The 19,294-nt window shown below is 42.5% G+C and overlaps 1 protein-coding gene across 4 annotated transcripts in view; it reads left to right on the forward strand.

Moving 5' to 3' along the window:
- Window positions 1–19,294, forward strand: part of UBE3A (ubiquitin protein ligase E3A) — a 61,864-nt gene that overhangs the window by 32,660 nt on the left and 9,910 nt on the right. For all 4 annotated transcript variants that reach the window (XM_068268172.1, XM_068268170.1, XM_068268171.1 and 1 more), the window contains 3 exons: window positions 916–2,162; window positions 16,748–16,892; window positions 17,337–17,542. In XM_068268172.1, coding sequence (XP_068124273.1) covers window positions 916–2,162; window positions 16,748–16,892; window positions 17,337–17,542 — 1,598 coding nt within the window. The remainder of the gene's footprint in view (window positions 1–915; window positions 2,163–16,747; window positions 16,893–17,336; window positions 17,543–19,294) is intronic.

Here is a 19,294-nt window from a genome sequence, read left to right on the forward strand (position 1 = left end):
GGATGCGGAAAATTTTACGTGCAGAAAGACTGAAGCCTCTAGTAAAAGCGCTTCGGTTTTTATGCTGGGGACATGGATCGGTGATCGGGAACCATATTCCCGTTCACTGATCCCAGTGCTACCGGGGGAAACCACGGGGGGCGCACCCGCGGCGTGGGAGCGCGCCGAACAACAACAGAGCAGCCGCCCGGACGTGAGCTTCACGGTCGGGCGGCAGAAATGGTTAAAAAAAATTAAATGGGGACATATCTAAAACATCAAAACTGCTTTGGTCCATAAGGGGGAAGCGAGGTCTGAATGTAAAGTGGTTAAAATATTTCATTGTTTAATTATAAGCCACTTTAAAGGGAAATTGTAGACACCAAAATACTCGAGCTGATGTAGTTAAAGTTTTGTAAATGGGATAAAACTGTTATTTAACCAATTGGTCGTTGGTTTGGAACAAACATGCAAGTGGAGAGTTGAGGCTTTTGGGATTGAACTGGAAGTTATGCTGGATACACACGGTGCGTTCGTGCACTCGATTTTCCCGTCGATTCGTTTATTTCCAACATGTCCGATTTGGATTTCGATGGATCGTTAGGTCGATTCGCATGCAAAGTATGCCGAATCGACCTAACGATCCATCGAAATCCAAATCGGACATGTTGGAAATAAACGAATCGATGGGAAAATCGAGTGCACGAACGCACCGTGTGTATCCAGCATCATGAGTAGATTTGGGAAGTTTATGTACGCAGAATAGATGCTCTACTAAATACCAGGAATCACTTGTAGTGTGAGCTAGATCCTAAACATTTATAATTTTGACTCACTTCTCCAGCAATTTTGCTCACAGAGGCCCTCGGACCTACTATGTATTTCAGATTTGGAATGACATTGCCAGTACACTAATTTCCTTGTTTTTCTGTCTAGATGTGACTTTCTTGTCTGAAGAAAAGGTGTATGAAATTCTTGAATTATGTCGAGCAAGAGAAGACTACTCTCCTCTAATTCGTGTGATTGGGAGAGTGTTTTCCAGTGCTGAAGCCTTGGTCCAGAGCTTCCGGAAAGCAAAACAGCACACAAAAGAGGAGCTGAAATCCCTGCAAGAAAAAGATGAAGACAAAGATGAGGATGAGAAGGAGAAAGCTGCTTCATCTGCTGCTGCTATGGAAGATGAATCGGCAGCTTCTTCTTCTAGGTTAAGTGATGGTGCCCAAGGAGATAACAACATACCCAGGTTAGGTCCAGAAGAGGTGTCTCTTGACATTGAAGCAGTAAGACGGGTCTATCACAGGTTACTTTCTAATGAGAAAATAGAAACTGCCTTTCTTAATGCACTTGTCTACCTATCTCCAAATGTGGAATGTGACTTAACTTATCATAATGTATATTCTCGGGATCCTAATTATCTCAATTTGTTCATAATAGTAATGGAGAATTGTAATCTCCATAGCCCAGAATACCTGGAAATGGCTCTACCATTGTTCTGCAAAGCAATGAGTAAATTGCCTTTGGCAGCCCAAGCGAAGCTTATCCGACTTTGGTCAAGATACAGCGCTGAACAGATTCGACGCATGATGGAAACGTTTCAGCAGCTCATTACATACAAAGTTATAAGTAATGAATTCAGCAGCCGCAACCTAGTTAATGACGATGATGCCATCGTGGCTGCCACAAAATGCCTGAAAATGGTTTACTATGCAAACGTAGTAGGAGGAGAGATTGAAACAGATCACAATGAAGAAGAAGATGATGAACCCATCCCTGAATCCAGTGAGTTGACCCTTCAAGAGCTGCTGGGCGAAGAGAGAAGAAATAAGAAAGGGCCTAGAGTAGACCCCCTAGAAACAGAACTTGGTATAAAAACTATTGATTGCAGGAAACCTCTCATCCCATTTGAAGAATTTGTTAATGAACCACTAAATGATGTTCTTGAAATGGACAAAGACTATACTTTCTTTAAAGTAGAAACTGAAAATAAATTCTCCTTTATGACGTGTCCTTTTATCCTGAATGCTGTAACAAAGAATCTGGGCCTCTACTATGACAACAGAATCCGCATGTATAGTGAACGACGAATCACAGTACTTTACAGTCTAGTACAAGGACAACAACTTAATCCATACTTGAGGCTCAAAGTCCGGCGAGATCACATCATTGATGATGCTTTAGTTAGGGTAAGTACGAAAAACTCCTTCAAAGTTTATCTACAACTGCTTTTCATGATTTGTTGGTTTTAAAGTGCATACTTGTCTGATTAATCATCAATTTATTCTAATTTCTCTCCGCTACTGTTATAAGAAGAACGTTTCTCCTTGTCAAACTGTCCAGCCGCAAAATTGAGATGTCTCTGGCTGAGAACGTGTTTGTGATTATGATTTTAGATTGAAAATTCAAATTGCTACCAATTTTCATTAATGGCCATTTCTTTAAACGGAGTCTGAGGTTTGTATTTAGATTGGGGACCCAAACCTAAATATGGTGTGTTTGTTGCTAAAGCCTTCGTTCATGTTTATGTGGAATATACCTGAATTTGTGATACACAAGGTGTTGTACATTGTATATAAAGCATTTTTGCATTTCTCTTTTTATAACTAGCTGGCTTTGCAATACTAACTTTATGTCCTAATGTCAGATACTGATTGACTTTACTGAGGACCAGTCTGTTCTGTCCAAACGCCTTCCCGTATAACATCTTCTCGCAAAAGGGGTAGTCATGGAGGATCTGGATGGGGCCCCAGCCAATCTGTCACTGCCTACATACTTCCTGTGTAGTACAAGAGGAGGGAAGTGGATGAGGTCAGATGAGGACTTTGAGGAAAGGAACTGTCACTCTTCAGACAGCTCTCTACACTGATCTCTGGGAGATGTAACTGACTTTTCCAAATATAATTCATTTGGAACAGCTGCATCAAATGTAAAAATTGTTCAAGGATGGTATAGAACTGTGCTTGCCTTTACTAACCATGAAAAATCCAGTAAGTGTGCACTAAGGCTTCTATGTAAAAAATGTGTTCCAAGATTTGGCCTGCAGGTGGCTTGTCCCTTTTTATTTAAAAGCCTTTTTATATACTGTTAAAAACTGTGTACTCTGAACTATTCATAAACATCCAAATGCAAACTTGGGGGCTATGAGCCTTACTTCTCTTCGCAATCCTGTACAATAAAATGCAAGTGTCCCTGCGTCATCAACTGAATGGTTGTATGTCCCTGGCTTTTTTGTACTGAGCATGTGCGCAGCCAGGGCAGTTAGGACGCAGGGCCGGAACTGACAGTTTGCTGTGTATGGTTCACAGAGGTTCTCATTGCATTGTGGGGAAATAACAGCTTTTTCCAGCTGCCAAGGAAGCCGCTCCCTGTGTGCATATACTTCAGACAGTGTTGGGGAACAAGCAAGCGGGATGTGTATGTGCGCGCATTGCAGGGGGTAGTGGTTGTGACCTAGCGCCCGTTTTTTTAACGGGCGGGCCTTTTTACTAGTCCTAAATAATAAATTCCCTGGGTATCTGCGTCCGTGTCAGCTGAGTGCGCATGCGTGGAGCCGTGGCTGCAAGCTGATGCGTTCATGGGGTTGTGGGTGTGTTTGTGCAGGGCAGAGGCTTCAGGACTAGTTGACAATAAATGTGTAATAGACTCCACCTAGAAGTACTTAATTATCCTCGTTAGTACAGCAAGAGTTACAGAAACACCTTCTGGCATGTAATTGAAACAAAGGACACAACTTTCATTATAAGTCACCTGACACAATCAAGCTTGATCGTTTAAGGCGGCATGCAAACACACTGCTTGACCATTTGAAGCACAGCCTACTGAAAACATGAGCAGATGCAAGTTGCACCAGGAAAGTTACCGATAACCATTAAGTAGGCTTTGAAAAGGTGCCTAAAATGATCATGGACTTTTTTTGTGCGGTTTCCATTGAAAGTGTGCCATAAAAAGCACATTTAAGTTGTCTTTAAAGAATTTTAGGCACATAAAAGAATATTAAAAAGCTTTCCATTCCCTGTATGTTAAAAAAAATAAAAAATACTTTCACTGCATAGAGCAGTACAAGCTAGCTTATCTTGAGTCCTAGGCAAATGTAATCATTGCTGGCCAGGTGATGCTTTCTGCCTGTGTCTTTATTCTGCTCCCTCCTCTCTCCCTCTGCTGAACAGACTCATTACCCTGACAACAGTTTATTCACTTCAGCAGCAAAGGAGGGTGGCAGAGTGAAGAGACCAGGCAGAGCGCTTCAGCCAGCAATGATTACATTTGCCAATGAGCCAGAGGTAAGCTATCTTGTACTGCTCTCTGCAGTGAAAGTAAACGTTTTTACACCTAAGAGTAGTTAATGAAATTTTAGTTTTAGGAGTATAATCACACCTCAAAAGTAGATTATAGGAGAAAGAGAAAACATTTGAAAACTGTAAAACTGGTAAACCTTGTAAGACACATTTGTTGCTTTATGGAAATCTTCTTTAACCTCCTGAACATTACGCACGCCGGAGGGTTTGCAGCCGACAGGCCCCCAGTATAATTTTAAGTGATTGCATAGCTGTAATATCTTCAGCTAGCACTAGGCTAGCTAGAAGTGGTGGTCCGGCATCCCCTGATTACTTTTGATCCCGCCAATTGCAGCTAAATACATTACCCAGCCTGGATCCAGCGAACGGCGCAGCCTCCCTGGACAGCTCCGCTCTTCTCTATGGGGAGGATTGAACATGACGTCGGACGACATCATGCGCAGACCCGATCCTCCCCATAGAGAAGACCGGAGATGTGCAGGGAGGCTGTGCCGATCGCTGGATCCGGGGGGGGGGGGGGGGGGGGATGTATTTAGCGGCAATCGGGGGGGGGGGGGGGGGATCAAAAGTAATCGGGGGATGCCGGCCACCACTGCTAGCTAGCCTAGTGCTAGCTGAAGCTATTACAGCTATGCTAATAAAATTATACTGGGGGACTCCTGGGGACAGCTAGCGGTATGCCTGGGGCTTTCTCCAGCCCCTTGCAGCCAACTGTCTTACGCCGACCGCTCCGCTCTCTGTCGTCGTCCTGCAGAGGCCGGTGCAGAAGCCGACCCCGAAGTCATCCTTATTGTGTGAACCAGCGCTGTCAATCAAGCCCACTTTGTACGCGGCTTACATCGCAGGCACAGTAGTTCTGCGCCTGTGCAGTAAGCCGCGTACAATGTGGGCTTGATTGCCAGCGGCGGTTTGTGCAGGCGCAGTAAGGACGACCTCTGGGTCAGACTTTGCACTGTGCGCGGAGAACGGGACAGCGGCGGATAGCGGAGCGGTTGGCGTGGGACAGTCTGCTGCAAGGGACTGGAGAAAGCCCCAGGTGAGTAAAGCTTTTTTCCCAGAACGTCTCAGGACAGCAACCCTGAGATATGTCTCCCTCCACATTCACTGGACAGGAACTAGATTAAACAATTTGCATAATTAGATAGGCAGGGCATACACACACATATATATATATATCGTTATGTCCTTACCCCCTCAGTTGTTTTCCTGTCCAGCAGGATGTTAGATGTAGGGGGTAAGGCTTGGCCACCCATGTGAGTCCACAGGAGCCGCGGCTTGTGTGATTCCCGTTTGTCGGCGCTGGCTAGTTGCTCAGCGCGGGATCATGCTGTGCGCACTGGCCTCTCCCCTTGTGCTATGTTCGGAGGACAAGCGGTGTCTGGATCCGGAAACTACCCGCCCTAGGGTCACGTGACAGGCGCCTCACGTGACCGGAAGTCGGAAATCCGGAAGCAGGAAGTTCCTGGCCCGGCGTGCGTTCCAGCGGCCATTGCAGCATGGAAATCAGCGTCGGCTGACACACCAGTCTCAGCTGCAGGAGATTGCCGGGAGGAACGCTAAGGGGATTACCACAGGAGGTAGGAATCAGCATTAGGTTAATGCACAATGGGTGGGCTTAAGCAATTATGTTAAACAGCTATTTAAGCTGATGTCCTAGTCTCACTATGCGTTTGACTATGGAGGCTGCCGATGGATCTTCCTCCCAGGGCTCTGTGGAGACAAGTTCCGTACCATCTCTGGTATGTAACATTTGAGGTGATTGTTTACATATCCTTAAGAGAGTTATTAGGCTTGGCTGAGCTAATGGCTGGTATTTGTTTTTATTTCAGTCTAAAATGGAAAGACCAGTTTCTAAGTCTGAATCCAAATCCGGATCAAGACAAGACAAAACTGATAAAGCTGATAAGCCTGACAAGCCTGATAAACTTGATAAACCTGATAAAGCGGACAAGACTGCATCACATGCTGGTTCTAGAACAACGCATAAATCAGGGAAAAGATGTGCTATATGTGGAAATTATATGTCATCTACCTCAAAAGTATTATGCCAAGATTGTACTAAAAAGGTGGTTAATGAGGAAACCCCCACTATGTTAAAGGAATTGAAAGGATGGATTAGATCTGAAATTTCTTCCGCTGTACAGACTATCAGGGCCCCAGAAGCGGCAGTATCGAATGTACAAATGTCTTCAGTGCCGGTAGCAGTCTCTGCGGTTCCAGCAGAGTCAGAGATCCCAGGGCCTTCAGGTTCAGTTCCTTTGGAGGGCCCCACTTTAAAAGGGAAGAGGAGAGATGCAGATTCTGAAGATTCAGAAATGTCAGAAGGGGAATTGGATATTTCATCTCTGGTAGAGATACCCTCAGAGACTGAAAAATCTGCTGATAAAACTATAAAGAATCAAAAGTTTGCTTTTTCCACAGACTTTATGAAGGAATTATTAGCAGCTATGCATGAAGCCATGGGTATTACTATAGAGCCAAAGACCCTATCTCCATTAGACCAGATGTATGAAACTTTGTCAGAACCCCAAGTGACTTTCATTCCAGTACATAGTAGCCTTAAGGGAATTATTAGGAGTGAGTGGGATAACCCGGATAGGAGGGCTTTCTGGCCTAAATCACTAAACAAAAGATATCCTTATAGTCCTGAAGACCAGAAGTTTTGGGGCTCTGCACCCAAGCTAGACCCATCTCTCTCTAAAGTATCCAGAAAATCAGATCTTCAATTCGAAGATTTTGGTTGTTTAAAGGACCCAATCGATAAAAAGATGGACAATATTTTGCGAAGAGCATGGGAAGCAGCATCTTTAAATTTCAAACCCTATTGCATCCACAGCGGTAGCAAGATCGTTAAAAATTTGGTTAGTAGAGGTCCAGTCTCAGATAGCCTCAGGGGTATCTAGGGAGGAAATTTTGAATTTTTTTTCCAAAATTTTGCATGCAACAAATTACCTATCAGATGCTGCTGATGATTCAGTTAGGCTCACAGCAAGAACCACAGCCCTGGTTAATTCTGCCAGAAGAGGAATCTGGGTGAAAACATGGCAGGGAGATACTTCCTATAAGTCAAAATTGTGTAGTATTCCATGTGAAGGAGGCTTGTTATTTGGAACCAAATTAGAGGAAACACTTGAGAGGTCTGCTGATAAAAAGAAGAATTTCCCATACAAAAGAAAGATTTTCCGCCCTAACCGTTCCTTTCGTGTTTCAGGAAAGAGCGAACAGGAAAACAAAGGGAACCAGAGAAGAAGATGGATTCCCAACAAGTCCCAGCGTTCCAAACCCAATGCTCCATATACCTCGGCAGGTCAACCAACAAAACAATGACGCCAGGGTTCCAGTGGGGGGCAGACTAGCTCATTTTTTCGAACATTGGCAGTTAAAATTCAAAAGCAAGTGGCTACTGGACATTATTCTCCAGGGTTACAGAATAGAGTTCGTAGCCCCACCTCCATCTCAATTCTGGGTGACCCCTTCCCCAAGAGCTCCAGTTCAGGCTCATGCCCTCCAGTCAGAGATAAACTTGCTATTGGAGAAAAGAGTCATACGGAGAGTCCCAAGATGCCAGGAAAAACTGGGGTTTTATTCCCCAGTCTTTCTAATAGGGAAACCTCAAGGGAGTTACAGGTTCATCTTAAACCTAAAAAAGCTAAACACCACAGTAAGATACAGAAAGTTTCGGATGGACAACATCCGCTCAGTATTAAATCTACTACAAGAGAGCTGCTATCTGACATCATTGGATCTGAAAGATGCGTATTTGCATGTGCCGATTCATCTGGAATCACAACAGTTCCTGAGATTTGCGGTGGTGTTACAAGGAGAGGTAAGACACTTTCAGTTTGTCGCCCTTCCCTTTGGGTTATCATCGGCTCCATGGCTATTCACAAAAATCATGGCAGAACTCTTAGCAGAACTTAGACTTCAGTCTGTTCAAGTGATATCTTACCTAGATGATTTACTTATATGGGGACCTTCTGTTGAATCGGTGGGGTCCCAGACTCAGTCCACGATAGACTTCCTTCAGTCACTGGGGTGGTTAATTAATTGGGAAAAATCATGTTTTCAGCCTCTCCAAAAGATGGAATTTTTGGGGTTTGAAATATGTACCACTAATAAGAGACTGTTTCTACCTGATAAAAAATTTTCTCTGTTGTTAAAATCTGTTCTCTCCTTTCAGAATCTGAAAACCATATCCCTGAGGAAAGCGATGGCCTTGTTGGGCACAATAACCTCATCTTTCCCTGCAATACAGTGGGGTCAATTACACTCCAGAAGTCTTCAGAGTTGGATCCTGTCGAAATGGGACAAGCATCTCTCCTCTCTGGACAAGAGAGTTATAATTCCTTGGAGTGTCAAGCAGTCACTACTGTGGTGGATGGAGCCACAACATCTGATAACAGGGAATCTTTGGGAGTTTCCAACCCAGTGCATCATAACGACAGACGCGAGCTCTTGGGGATGGGGAGCGCACCTGAACTCTCTGACAGCTCAGGGAAAATGGTCAAGCCATATCAGCAGCAGGTCTTCAAACAGCAGAGAGCTGCAAGCAGTTTGGGAGGCCATACTGGCATTCAAAGTACATATATCAGAAAACCATGTGACGATACGTACAGACAACAGTACAGTGGTGGCGTACATAAATCACCAGGGAGGTACAAGAAGCAGGTCGCTGCAATAGCAGGCGTCAAGGATTCTGCATTGGGCAGAACGCAATCTCAAATCCATAACAGCAGTTCACCTAAAGGGAACACTAAATTGCCTAGCAGATTACCTGAGCAGATTCAATCTGTCCCAAGACGAGTGGAGTCTCAACGACCAGGTGTTTCGCCAGTTAACAGAATACTGGAAGATTCCTCAGGTGGACTTATTCGCCAGAAGGAACAATGCGAAATGCCGGAGGTTTTGCTCCCTTTGTCCCCAAGACGAGCCGTGGATAGTAGATGCCTTCTCGATCAGCTGGAGCCATCACAGAATGTACATTTTTCCGCCTCTACATTTGATTTCCAGAGTACTGAACAAAATCTATCAAGACCAGGCGGAAGCAATCTTGATTGTCCCGTATTGGCCAAAAAGACCGTGGTTTGCTCTGCTACAACGATTAGCTTCGGATCATCTGATCCTTCCAGATCAAGAGGACCTGTTAACTCAGGGACCGGCGGTGCATCCCAATCTGAGCCTTCTTCATCTTTCAGCATGGAGCCTGAATGGCAAATACTGAAAAGTAAGGGTTTTTCGAATAAATTATCGGAAACACTGTTACAAAGTAGGAAGAAGGTGACGCGCCAAATATACTCTAAAGCCTGGAGGGTATACAGCAATTGGTGTGAGGTGAATTCTAGAGACACTGGTCATTCCAATTCAGTTTTAGAATTTCTTCAACAGGGTTTCCAAAAAGGTCTAAGTAGTAGTACATTGAAAGTACAAGTTTCAGCATTGACAGTCTTTCTTGACAGAAAGTTGGCAGAAGAAGAAGTCATCAGATTCTTCAAGGCACTTAAGAGAATTCGACCAACGATTCATAACAGAGTACCGTCTTGGGATCTGAACACTGTTCTGCAAGGGTTATGTGAGCCACCCTTTGAACCACTGGCGGATAGTTCTGATAAACTTTTAACTATCAAGACGGCCTTTCTTCTAGCAATAACATCAGCCAGAAGAGTGGGGGAATTACAGGCACTGTCAATTCTGGAACCATATTGTGTTATAAGTGACGACAGAATTACACTTCGTCTAGATACCTCTTTCCTACCCAAGGTGGTTTCGAAATTCCACAGGTCTCAAGAAATTTTCCTGCCTTCCTTTTGTAATAACCCTTCGAATCAGAAAGAACAGAAGTTACATTGCCTAGATGTCAAGAGATGTGTTCTGGAGTATCTTCATCGTACTAAGTCCTGGAGGATTTCCAATGCATTACTAGTGTTATTCGCCGGAAAATTCAGGGGTAAACAGGCCTCAAAATCAACCATAGCCAGATGGATCAAACAGGCTATATCTCTGTCTTATGCTCAACAAGGCAAACAGCTGGCTTCGACTGTCAGAGCTCATTCTACCAGAGCAGTATCAACTTCCTGGGCAGAGAGGGCAGGAGCATCAGTTGAGCAAATTTGCAAGGCAGCCACCTGGTCAAGTCAGAACACCTTTGTGAGACATTATAGGCTAGATGTATTGTCTAGTGCCGACTTAACGTTCGGCAGGAAAGTGTTGCAGGCTGTAATCCCTCCCTAAATATTATTCTTGTTTATCATCTCAGGGTTGCTGTCCTGAGACGTTCTGGGAAAGCCCAAAATTACTTAAGGTAATTTCTTTTCCAGAAGTCGGAAGGACAGCACCCTTACTACCCACCGCTATTTCTATTAAAAGTTATTGGAAGCATCATTATGTGCGGAGTCTTTTTTATTAACTGAGGGGGTAAGGACATGACGATATATATATATGTGTGTGTATGCCCTGCCTATCTAATTATGCAAATTGTTTAATCTAGTTCCTGTCCAGTGAATGTGGAGGGAGACATATCTCAGGGTTGCTGTCCTTCCGACTTCTGGAAAAGAAATTACCGTAAGTAATTTTGGGCTTTTTAAAAAAAATCTCGCTGATTCCTTTAACCACTTGTTGCTCCAGGGGCAGTGTATCTACGCCACACGGGACTTTATGTAAAGTCCCAGAAGTAGATAAGCTGCTGCTGCTGCCTAAAGGCTGCACGCTCGTCCCTGTCTCTGGACGTTAAAGCACAGATTGGTAAATGGGAATCTATGTTCCCAAAACCAATCAAACTTCCTGATTAACAAATGATCTTTTCTGTAATGAACACGATCATTCATTGAAAGTATAAAGAATTAAAACTCTATTTTTCCACATTGAAAGCTGTGATTCAGTTTGTCTATGTGGGAAGGCACTATTTAGTGGAAGAATGTTTGTGCAGTACAAAATAAAACCCATACACATAAATAAAAATACCATGAACCACTTATCTGTATATAAGCAGTTATTCAAGGAGGAGCTAAAGAGGGGATGCCAGTCTTTCCCTGTGAACAGAGCTGACCCATTCCACCTCTATTGCTGCAGAAAAATTAACTTTGTTCCCATGCTTCATCCAAACCCCCCGGGAGTTTGTTACTCTGCAGAGAACCCTCATCTGACTTTACCCAGCAACTCGATCTCCTTCCCGTAGAAGAAAAAGATGAGGTGGGAGGGGTCATCTCGGTGTTCTTCCAAATCTCTATTTGTTATTAGGAGAAACTTATGCCAAGTTTCTGACACTCTAAAGGCGCCCACCAACGGTACAATTTTCAGTGAAGACTTGCCTGAGCGATCAGATTAACAAGATTGTGTTGGCAGAGAAAAAAAAATACCCTAGTCTTAAATCAACTAAACAATTCTAACAGGTGATTGACAATTTATTTGATCATAAAATGGTTTTTAGTTTTTTAATAATAGTTTGTGATGGAAAGGAAGCACAGATTGCTTTGTCAATGGTGAAATAATTGGTGTACTACACCATTTTATTTCTGGTCCCATTTATCTGATCACTCGGGTGATTCTTTGCTGAAAATTGTACCATTATTAGTAGGCACCTTTAGAGGAAGTTGGCATTTGAATCCTGGCCAGCCCGGTAGTAAAAACAAAATTAAGCAAAAAGTATGCATGTAAATTATGAAACATTCCAGACAATTAGCATTACAAAAAAACACGAGTCTGAGCTAGGTCTTTGAGCAAGCATACTGCTTTTTAAACGTGTATTAAATGGTAGGATAAAAAGGTGATGATAGTTGTATTTTTTTTTTTAATCTTCATAGTTGTTACACATAAAGATAGTTTGCATGATGATTTAGATATACCTGATATTAGACTTTGAAATAAAGAACTGAGTTAATGATGTTCATTATATAATTTGTGATGTGAAATATTCAGGGAGATACTTTATCTGTCATGCAGGTGATATGAAATGGATTTTCTACACAAGGCAAAGTGAAATATTTTTCGTAGAAGTTACTTTGTCTCGTGCAGTTTTGATCTTCTAGAAATACCAGAACATTTACTCATTCCCTTTAATAACTGAAATCTTTTTGGTCTGTAGAGGTACATAGGGTCAGAATCTCACCCATCACCATCAGTCTTTCCTTCCGTACCCATTCCCCTCCCTGGGAATCCATAAGTGGGAATAGGTGAATATTCTGTGCCCACACTCCCCTGTAGTCAGAGCAACTACTTCAGTGATTTGCATATAACTCTGTAAAGCCTTGTACACATGCCTGGGATCAGGACCCGATACCTGGAGCGACTTTGCAGGGCCGAGGCTTTATAGGTGCTCAGTGAGCCGGGGTGAATGGCATAAAGAATGCTCTTGGCTGAATTGATCCCCCAGGCAGATAACTGGCTGAGGCATCGGGGGGGGGGGGGGGCGCTGTATTCATGCTAGATTCCAGGCAGAGGTCATTATTGTCTGCTTCTGCTGATTTTCATCTAGCTGTGTACGAGCCTGGATGAAGGAAGACGAGTACGACTACTGCTGCTCTGCATATATTGAGACTGGGGAGCACAGAACTGGGACCACTAGATTACATGGGATGCTATATTGGGGAGGGAGGAGGTGAAACACTAGATCACCAGGTACGCCACATGGTGGAGGAAGAGAGGGGACCAGTAAAAATTGTATTATAGGAGGGGGGGGGGGGGCACTAAGCACCTGTGTGAACTGTACAGGGGAGGGGCGGAAACGCTCACCAGTAAACTGTATAAGGGAGGGAGGTGGTCCATGACTTCGCCCCAGTTTTCAGTTTCAGCCCACTGTACAGGATCTTCTAAAAAAATTAGCATATTGTGATAAAGTTCATTATTTTCTGTAATGTACTGATAAACATTAGACTTTCATATATTTTAGATTCAAATACACACAACTGAAGTACTTCAAGCCTTTTATTTTAATATTGATGATTTTGGCATACAGCTCATGAAAACCCAAAATTCCTATCTCAAAAAATTTGCATATTTCATCCGACCAATAAAAGAAAGTGTTTTTAAACAAAAAAAAGTCAACCTTCAAATAATTATGTTCAGTTATGCACTCAATACTTGGTTGGGAATCCTTTTGCAGAAATGACTGCTTCAATGCGGCGTGGCATGGAGGCAATCAGCCTGTGGCACTGCTCAGGTGTTATGGAGGCCCAGGATGCTTCAATAGCGGCCTTAAGCTCATCCAGAGTGTTGGGTCTTGCGTCTCTCAACTTTCTTTTCACAATATCCCACAGATTCTCTATGGGGTTCAGGTCAGGAGAGTTGGCAGGCCAATTGAGCACAGTAATACCATGGTCAGTAAACCATTTACCAGTGGTTTTGGCACTGTGAGCAGGTGCCAGGTCGTGCTGAAAGATGAAATCTTAATCTCCATAAAGCTTTTCAGCAAATGGAAGCATTAACCCACTTTTGAACCAGAAACAGCGGCAGAAGCGCCTGACCTGGGCTACAAAGAAGCAGCACTGGACTGTTGCTCAGTGGTCCAAAGTACTTTTTTTGCGGATGAAAGCAACTTTTACATGTCATTCAGAAATCAAGGTGCCAGAGTCTGGAGGAAGACTGGGGAAAGGGAAATGCCAAAATGCCTGAAGTCCAGTGTCAAGTACCCACAGTCAGTGATGGTATGGGATGCCATGTCAGCTGCTGGTGTTGGTTCACTGTGTTTTATCAAGGGCAGGGTCAATGCAGCTAGCTATCAGGAGATTTCGGAGCACTTCATGCTTCCATCTGCTGAAAAGCTTAATGGAGATGATTTCATTCTTCAGCACGACCTGGCACCTGCTCACAGTGCCAAAACGACTGGTAAATGGTTTACTGACCATGGTATTACTGTGCTCAATTGGCCTGCCAACTCTCCTGACCTGAACCCCATAGAGAATCTGTGGGATATTGTGAAGAGAAAGTTGAGAGAGGCAAGACCCAACACTCTGGATAAGCTTAAGGCCGCTATCAAAGCATCCTGGGCCTCCATAACACCTGAGCAGTGCCACAGGCTGATTGCCTCCATGCCACGCCGCATTGAAGCAGTCATTTCTGCAAAAGGATTCCCGACCAAGTATTGAGTGCATAACTGAACATAATTATTTGAAGGTTGACTTTTTTTTTGTTTTAAAAACACTTTCTTTTATTGGTCGGATGAAATATGCTAATTTTTTGAAATAGGAATTTTGGGTTTTCATGAGCTGTATGCCAAAATCATCAATATTAAAACAATAAAAGGCTTGAACTACTTCCGTTGTGTGTATTTGAATCTAAAATATATGAAAGTCTAATGTTTATCAGTACATTACAGAAAATAATGAACTTTATCACAGTATGCTAATTTTCTGAGAAGATCCTGTATATTTGAGTTTGTCACCTGAGGCATTTTTCTTTTCCCTCTACATATAAAATCTGTATGTGATATATCCATTTTTTCATTTCATGCATTTATGTACTTGATTGTGATTGTACGTTAGTGGAGAAAATAAGAGGTGAAAAACATAGGGAGGTTAGAAGTTAATAACACGGAAAACTAGTTTGCTATACGAAGATTTTCCCACACTTTTTTTTTTTTAATTGGACCGGTCACTTTTCTCCTCCTGTACTTGTATACATCTATTGGGTTGTGTATCTGGTGGACAATGACTCTCTGGCTCTTCTCTACCTAGGAGGGTCATATTGAAAACCTTTTATACTAGTGCTGCTGCTTTTCCTATTAGTACTTTCAGAGAATTTAATCATCTGGGTGCAATCTGTTTTATTGCTTTTGCTGTTATTCCACTGGAATGAACAATGTGAACATCTTTCTGGGGAATTACCCTCACTTGCACTGATCAAGTAGGATTTTCTACTACAGATAGTTCCTTACTTACAAACACTTCAGTGTCCTCCCGAGGCTTTTTTAACCGGGTTCACCACCTACTATGCTGTAAGCAGAGTTGTGCACAAAAGCCCCGGCCCTGCATTCTCTCATCTTGTCCCACCTGGCTACTTTTTCATGCCAACCGGCTGGAAAAATTTCTGGGGAGAACACTGCACTTGATTCACAGATGTTTCACAGATGTTTCACACATACAGAGATGTCCCCATGTGCAAAATGTACTGGTTTTTTTTTTTTATTTTTTTTTTTTTTAATTTAATTACAGTATTGTTTAAATTGTAAGTTTGTAGTACATTGAAAACAGCTGAAACACATGGTTTACCCTGAGTTTTTTTGTACACTTAACCATTATGTATATTTGACTCGACTTACAAATTCATCTTACGGACAACCTTCTGGTACGTAACTAGTTTGAAAGTATGCCAGGTTCCCCTTCTCCTACGCATTATCCCCAAATCTGTTTATTTTTATTTTCTCCTGAGGTCTTCTTTTCTTGTATACTATCCCTAGGTGTCTAGTTCTCTTCTCTTTTTGCCATCCCCAAATGTCCGATCATCATTTGTCTACCATCCACAGATGGCTTGTCCCCTTCTCCCATGTACCACTGACCAATCTCTGGTCACCTTCTCTTATAAGATTGGAAGCATTGTATGTTGGGGTTATTGTTATTTATTGTATTTTTAAAGCGCCAACATATTACGCAGCGTGAGTTGTTGAATGGTGTAAGTTTTGTCACGTCAAACAAGTGTTGATGGCCGTAGTGGATGACCATGTCATGTCTGAACAAGCATCTACTGTCTTTACAGCTGCATATTCTGTAATCCATCTCACTTCATTTATTTACAACTGTTGAGTTGTGTGCAGTGGTATTCCTCCTGCTCTTTCTCCCTTCAGAACAAAGCACATTCCTTTGCAGATAACTTAGCAATTAAATATGTACAGGCCTCCCTGGCACAATGTCACTTAAAGTGGACCTGAGCTCTTGAACAGGACAGAAGGAAAACTGAGAAATGCACCGTGTATGTATTTAGAGAGTTTAGCCTGTCTAACTCCACCTTATCTGTGACTAATCACAAGTTGTAATTTGATCCCTTAGCTGTGTCACCTGACCACCATGGCAGAGATGTAATTTGTAAACTCAGGATATGTTAACGCTATGTCTGCCTCCATTAAAGCAGGAAGTAGAAACACTTAAGATTTATTGCAGGATTTGTTAACAGCTGTTTTTTTGGGGAAAAGATACTTGCAAAATCAAGTGAAGCAGTTGCGCACCATGCACAGGAAGGCATAAGAATGCAATTTTTGTAAGGTCCTAAAATTACTATTTTTTTAAGTGCATTTCTACTGAACTTGGTATTGCAGAATAGAATTTCCTAAGTGCACCATAAGCCGTTTTTTTGTAAAGTGCAGTTCTATGGAAAGATATTGGCACATTGCATTATAATTTTAGTAAGATGCTTTTGATTTTGTCATGGTATTATTGAGAGCAAAGTTATTAGTAAAACATTTTAGCTGAAAGTAAAGTGAAAATATTGAATCACAGTAGTTTAAGCGGAGCTTTGAATTTGCCTTTTTTTTTAAATGCCTTTTCCCTCTACAGCTAGAAATGATTGCTATGGAAAACCCAGCTGACCTAAAGAAGCAGTTGTATGTGGAGTTTGAGGGTGAGCAAGGAGTAGATGAAGGTGGAGTATCCAAAGAGTTTTTCCAGCTGGTGGTTGAAGAGATCTTTAACCCTGATATAGGTAAGTGGCATTCTCTTGGCATCAGTGGCATGTTTCCATTTTGTTTACTTTTGTTTTATTAATTACTTAGGAGAACGTTGCTTCAATATACAGAAAATTGTTTTTATATATAGGTAGTCCCCGATTAACAAACGAGATGGGGACTGTAGGTTCATTCTTAACCTGAATCTGTTCTGAAGTCGGAACATTGTGCCATCTCTGTCCCCTGTTTGTTTTTCTGTTACCTCGGCCCTCTGTACCTGCTTAAACAAGTTTAAAAGCCATTTTTCTTTGAATTCTTAAAATCTATTTTCTCAAAAGCTACAAGTTCAATCTGAAAAAAATGTTTTTGACTTGTTCCCATGGAAACAGAATCCATGCCATTTGTATCGGCTGGGCGTTCATAAGTTGGGGACTACCTGTAGTCTCTTTGAAGCCATTTAATCTATTGTCTTATCTCCACAGGCATGTTTACCTATGATGAGTCCACAAAACTGTTTTGGTTTAATCCATCATCATTTGAGACTGAAGGCCAGTTTACGCTCATCGGAATTGTGTTGGGCTTGGCAATATATAACAATTGCATACTAGATGTGCATTTTCCAATGGTGGTCTATCGGAAACTGATGGGGAAAAAAGGAACGTTTCGTGATCTGGCTGACTCTCACCCTGTAAGTTCCAATATAGACCAGGACTGATCTATCTGGGTGTGTATGTATTTCTATGTGTGTATCTAAAACACTAAACCAAATCTGTGATGGACTGGTGCGACTCACTCGATTTGTGCCAATTTTATCTGTTGCCCCACTCAGATGGAGCATTGATATAGATCATTTCATATATACCCACTATAAGATGTAGAGGGAAAGGCATTTATGACATTGTAGCATAGTAAAGGGAACCTAAAGTGAGAAAAATAGATGCCAGTTGCCTGGTGTCTGTACTGTTGCTCTACCTTACATACTTGAAGTCATTTTCTCAGAATGCCAAAAGCTCAGCTTTAGGGAAGTGTTTAAAGGGAACCTGGTATGAAAGCAATATGGGGGTTACCATGCCTGGCTTTCATGCTGATCCTTTTGGCTGCAGTATCATCTGAATCGCACACCTGAAACAAGCATGTGGGTAATCCAGTCACACAGTCAGGAACACCGGACCTGCATGCTTATTCAGGGTCTATGGCTAAAGGCAGAAGATCAGCAAAACAGCCAATGTGCATTGTTTAAAAGGAAACACATATGACAACCTCCACATCCCTCTCACTTCAGGCTAGGTGCACACTTACAGTGGTTTGCAAAACTATTCGGCCCCCTTGAAGTTTTCCACATTTTGTCATATTACTGCCACAAACATGAATCAATTTTATTGGAATTCCACGTGAAAGACCAATACAAAGTGGTGTACATGTGAGAAGTGGAACGAAAAATCGTACATGATTCCAAACATTTTTTACAAATCAATAACTGCAAAGTGGTGTGTGCGTAATTATTCAGCCCCCTTTGATCTGAGTGCAGTCAGTTGCCCATAGAGTGCACCTGTGTTTAATCTCATGTCAGTACAAATACAGCTGCTCTGACGGCCTCAGAGGTTGTCTAAGAGAATATTGGGAGCAACAACACCACGAAGTTCAAAGAAAACCCCAGACAGATCAGGGATAAAGTTATTGAGAAACTTAAAGCAGGCTTAGGCTCCAAAAAGATTTCCAAAGCCTTGAACATCCCACGGAGCACTGTTCAATCGATCATTCAGAAATGGAAGGAGTATGGCACAACTGTAAACCTACCAAGACAAGGCTGTGCACAAAGTTTGCTCTTATGGAAGAGTGGCAAGAAGAAAGCCATTGTTAACAGAAAAGCATAATAAGTCCCGTTTGCAGTTTGCCACAAGCCATGTGGGGGGGACACAGCAAATATGTGGAAGAAGGTGCTCTGGTCGGATGAGACCAAAATGGAACTTTTTGGCCAAAATGCAAAACACTGTGTGACAGAAAATGAACACTGCACATCACTCTGAACACACCATCCCTACTGTCAAATATGGTGGTGGCAGCATCATGCTCTGGTGGTGCTTCTCTTCAGCAGGGACAGGGAAGCTGTTCAGAGTTGATGGGAAGATGGATGGAGTCAAATACAGGGCAATCTTGGAAGAAAACCTCTTGGAGTCTGCAAAAGACTTGAGACTGGGTCGGTGGTTCACCTTCTAGCACGACAACAACCCTAAACATAAAGCCAGGGCGACAATGGAATGGTTTAAAACAAAACATACCCATGTGTTAGAATGGTCCCAGTCAAAGTCCAGATCTAAATCCAATCGATAATCTGTGGCAAGATCTGAAAACTGCTGTTCACAAACGCTGTCCATCTAATCTGGCTGAGCTGGAGCTGTTTTGCAAGGATTTCAGTCTCTAGATGTGCAAAGCTGGTAGA

This window comes from Hyperolius riggenbachi, chromosome 2 (genome assembly GCF_040937935.1).
Source record: "Hyperolius riggenbachi isolate aHypRig1 chromosome 2, aHypRig1.pri, whole genome shotgun sequence".
In the NCBI taxonomy this organism is placed as follows: Eukaryota; Metazoa; Chordata; class Amphibia; order Anura; family Hyperoliidae; genus Hyperolius; species Hyperolius riggenbachi.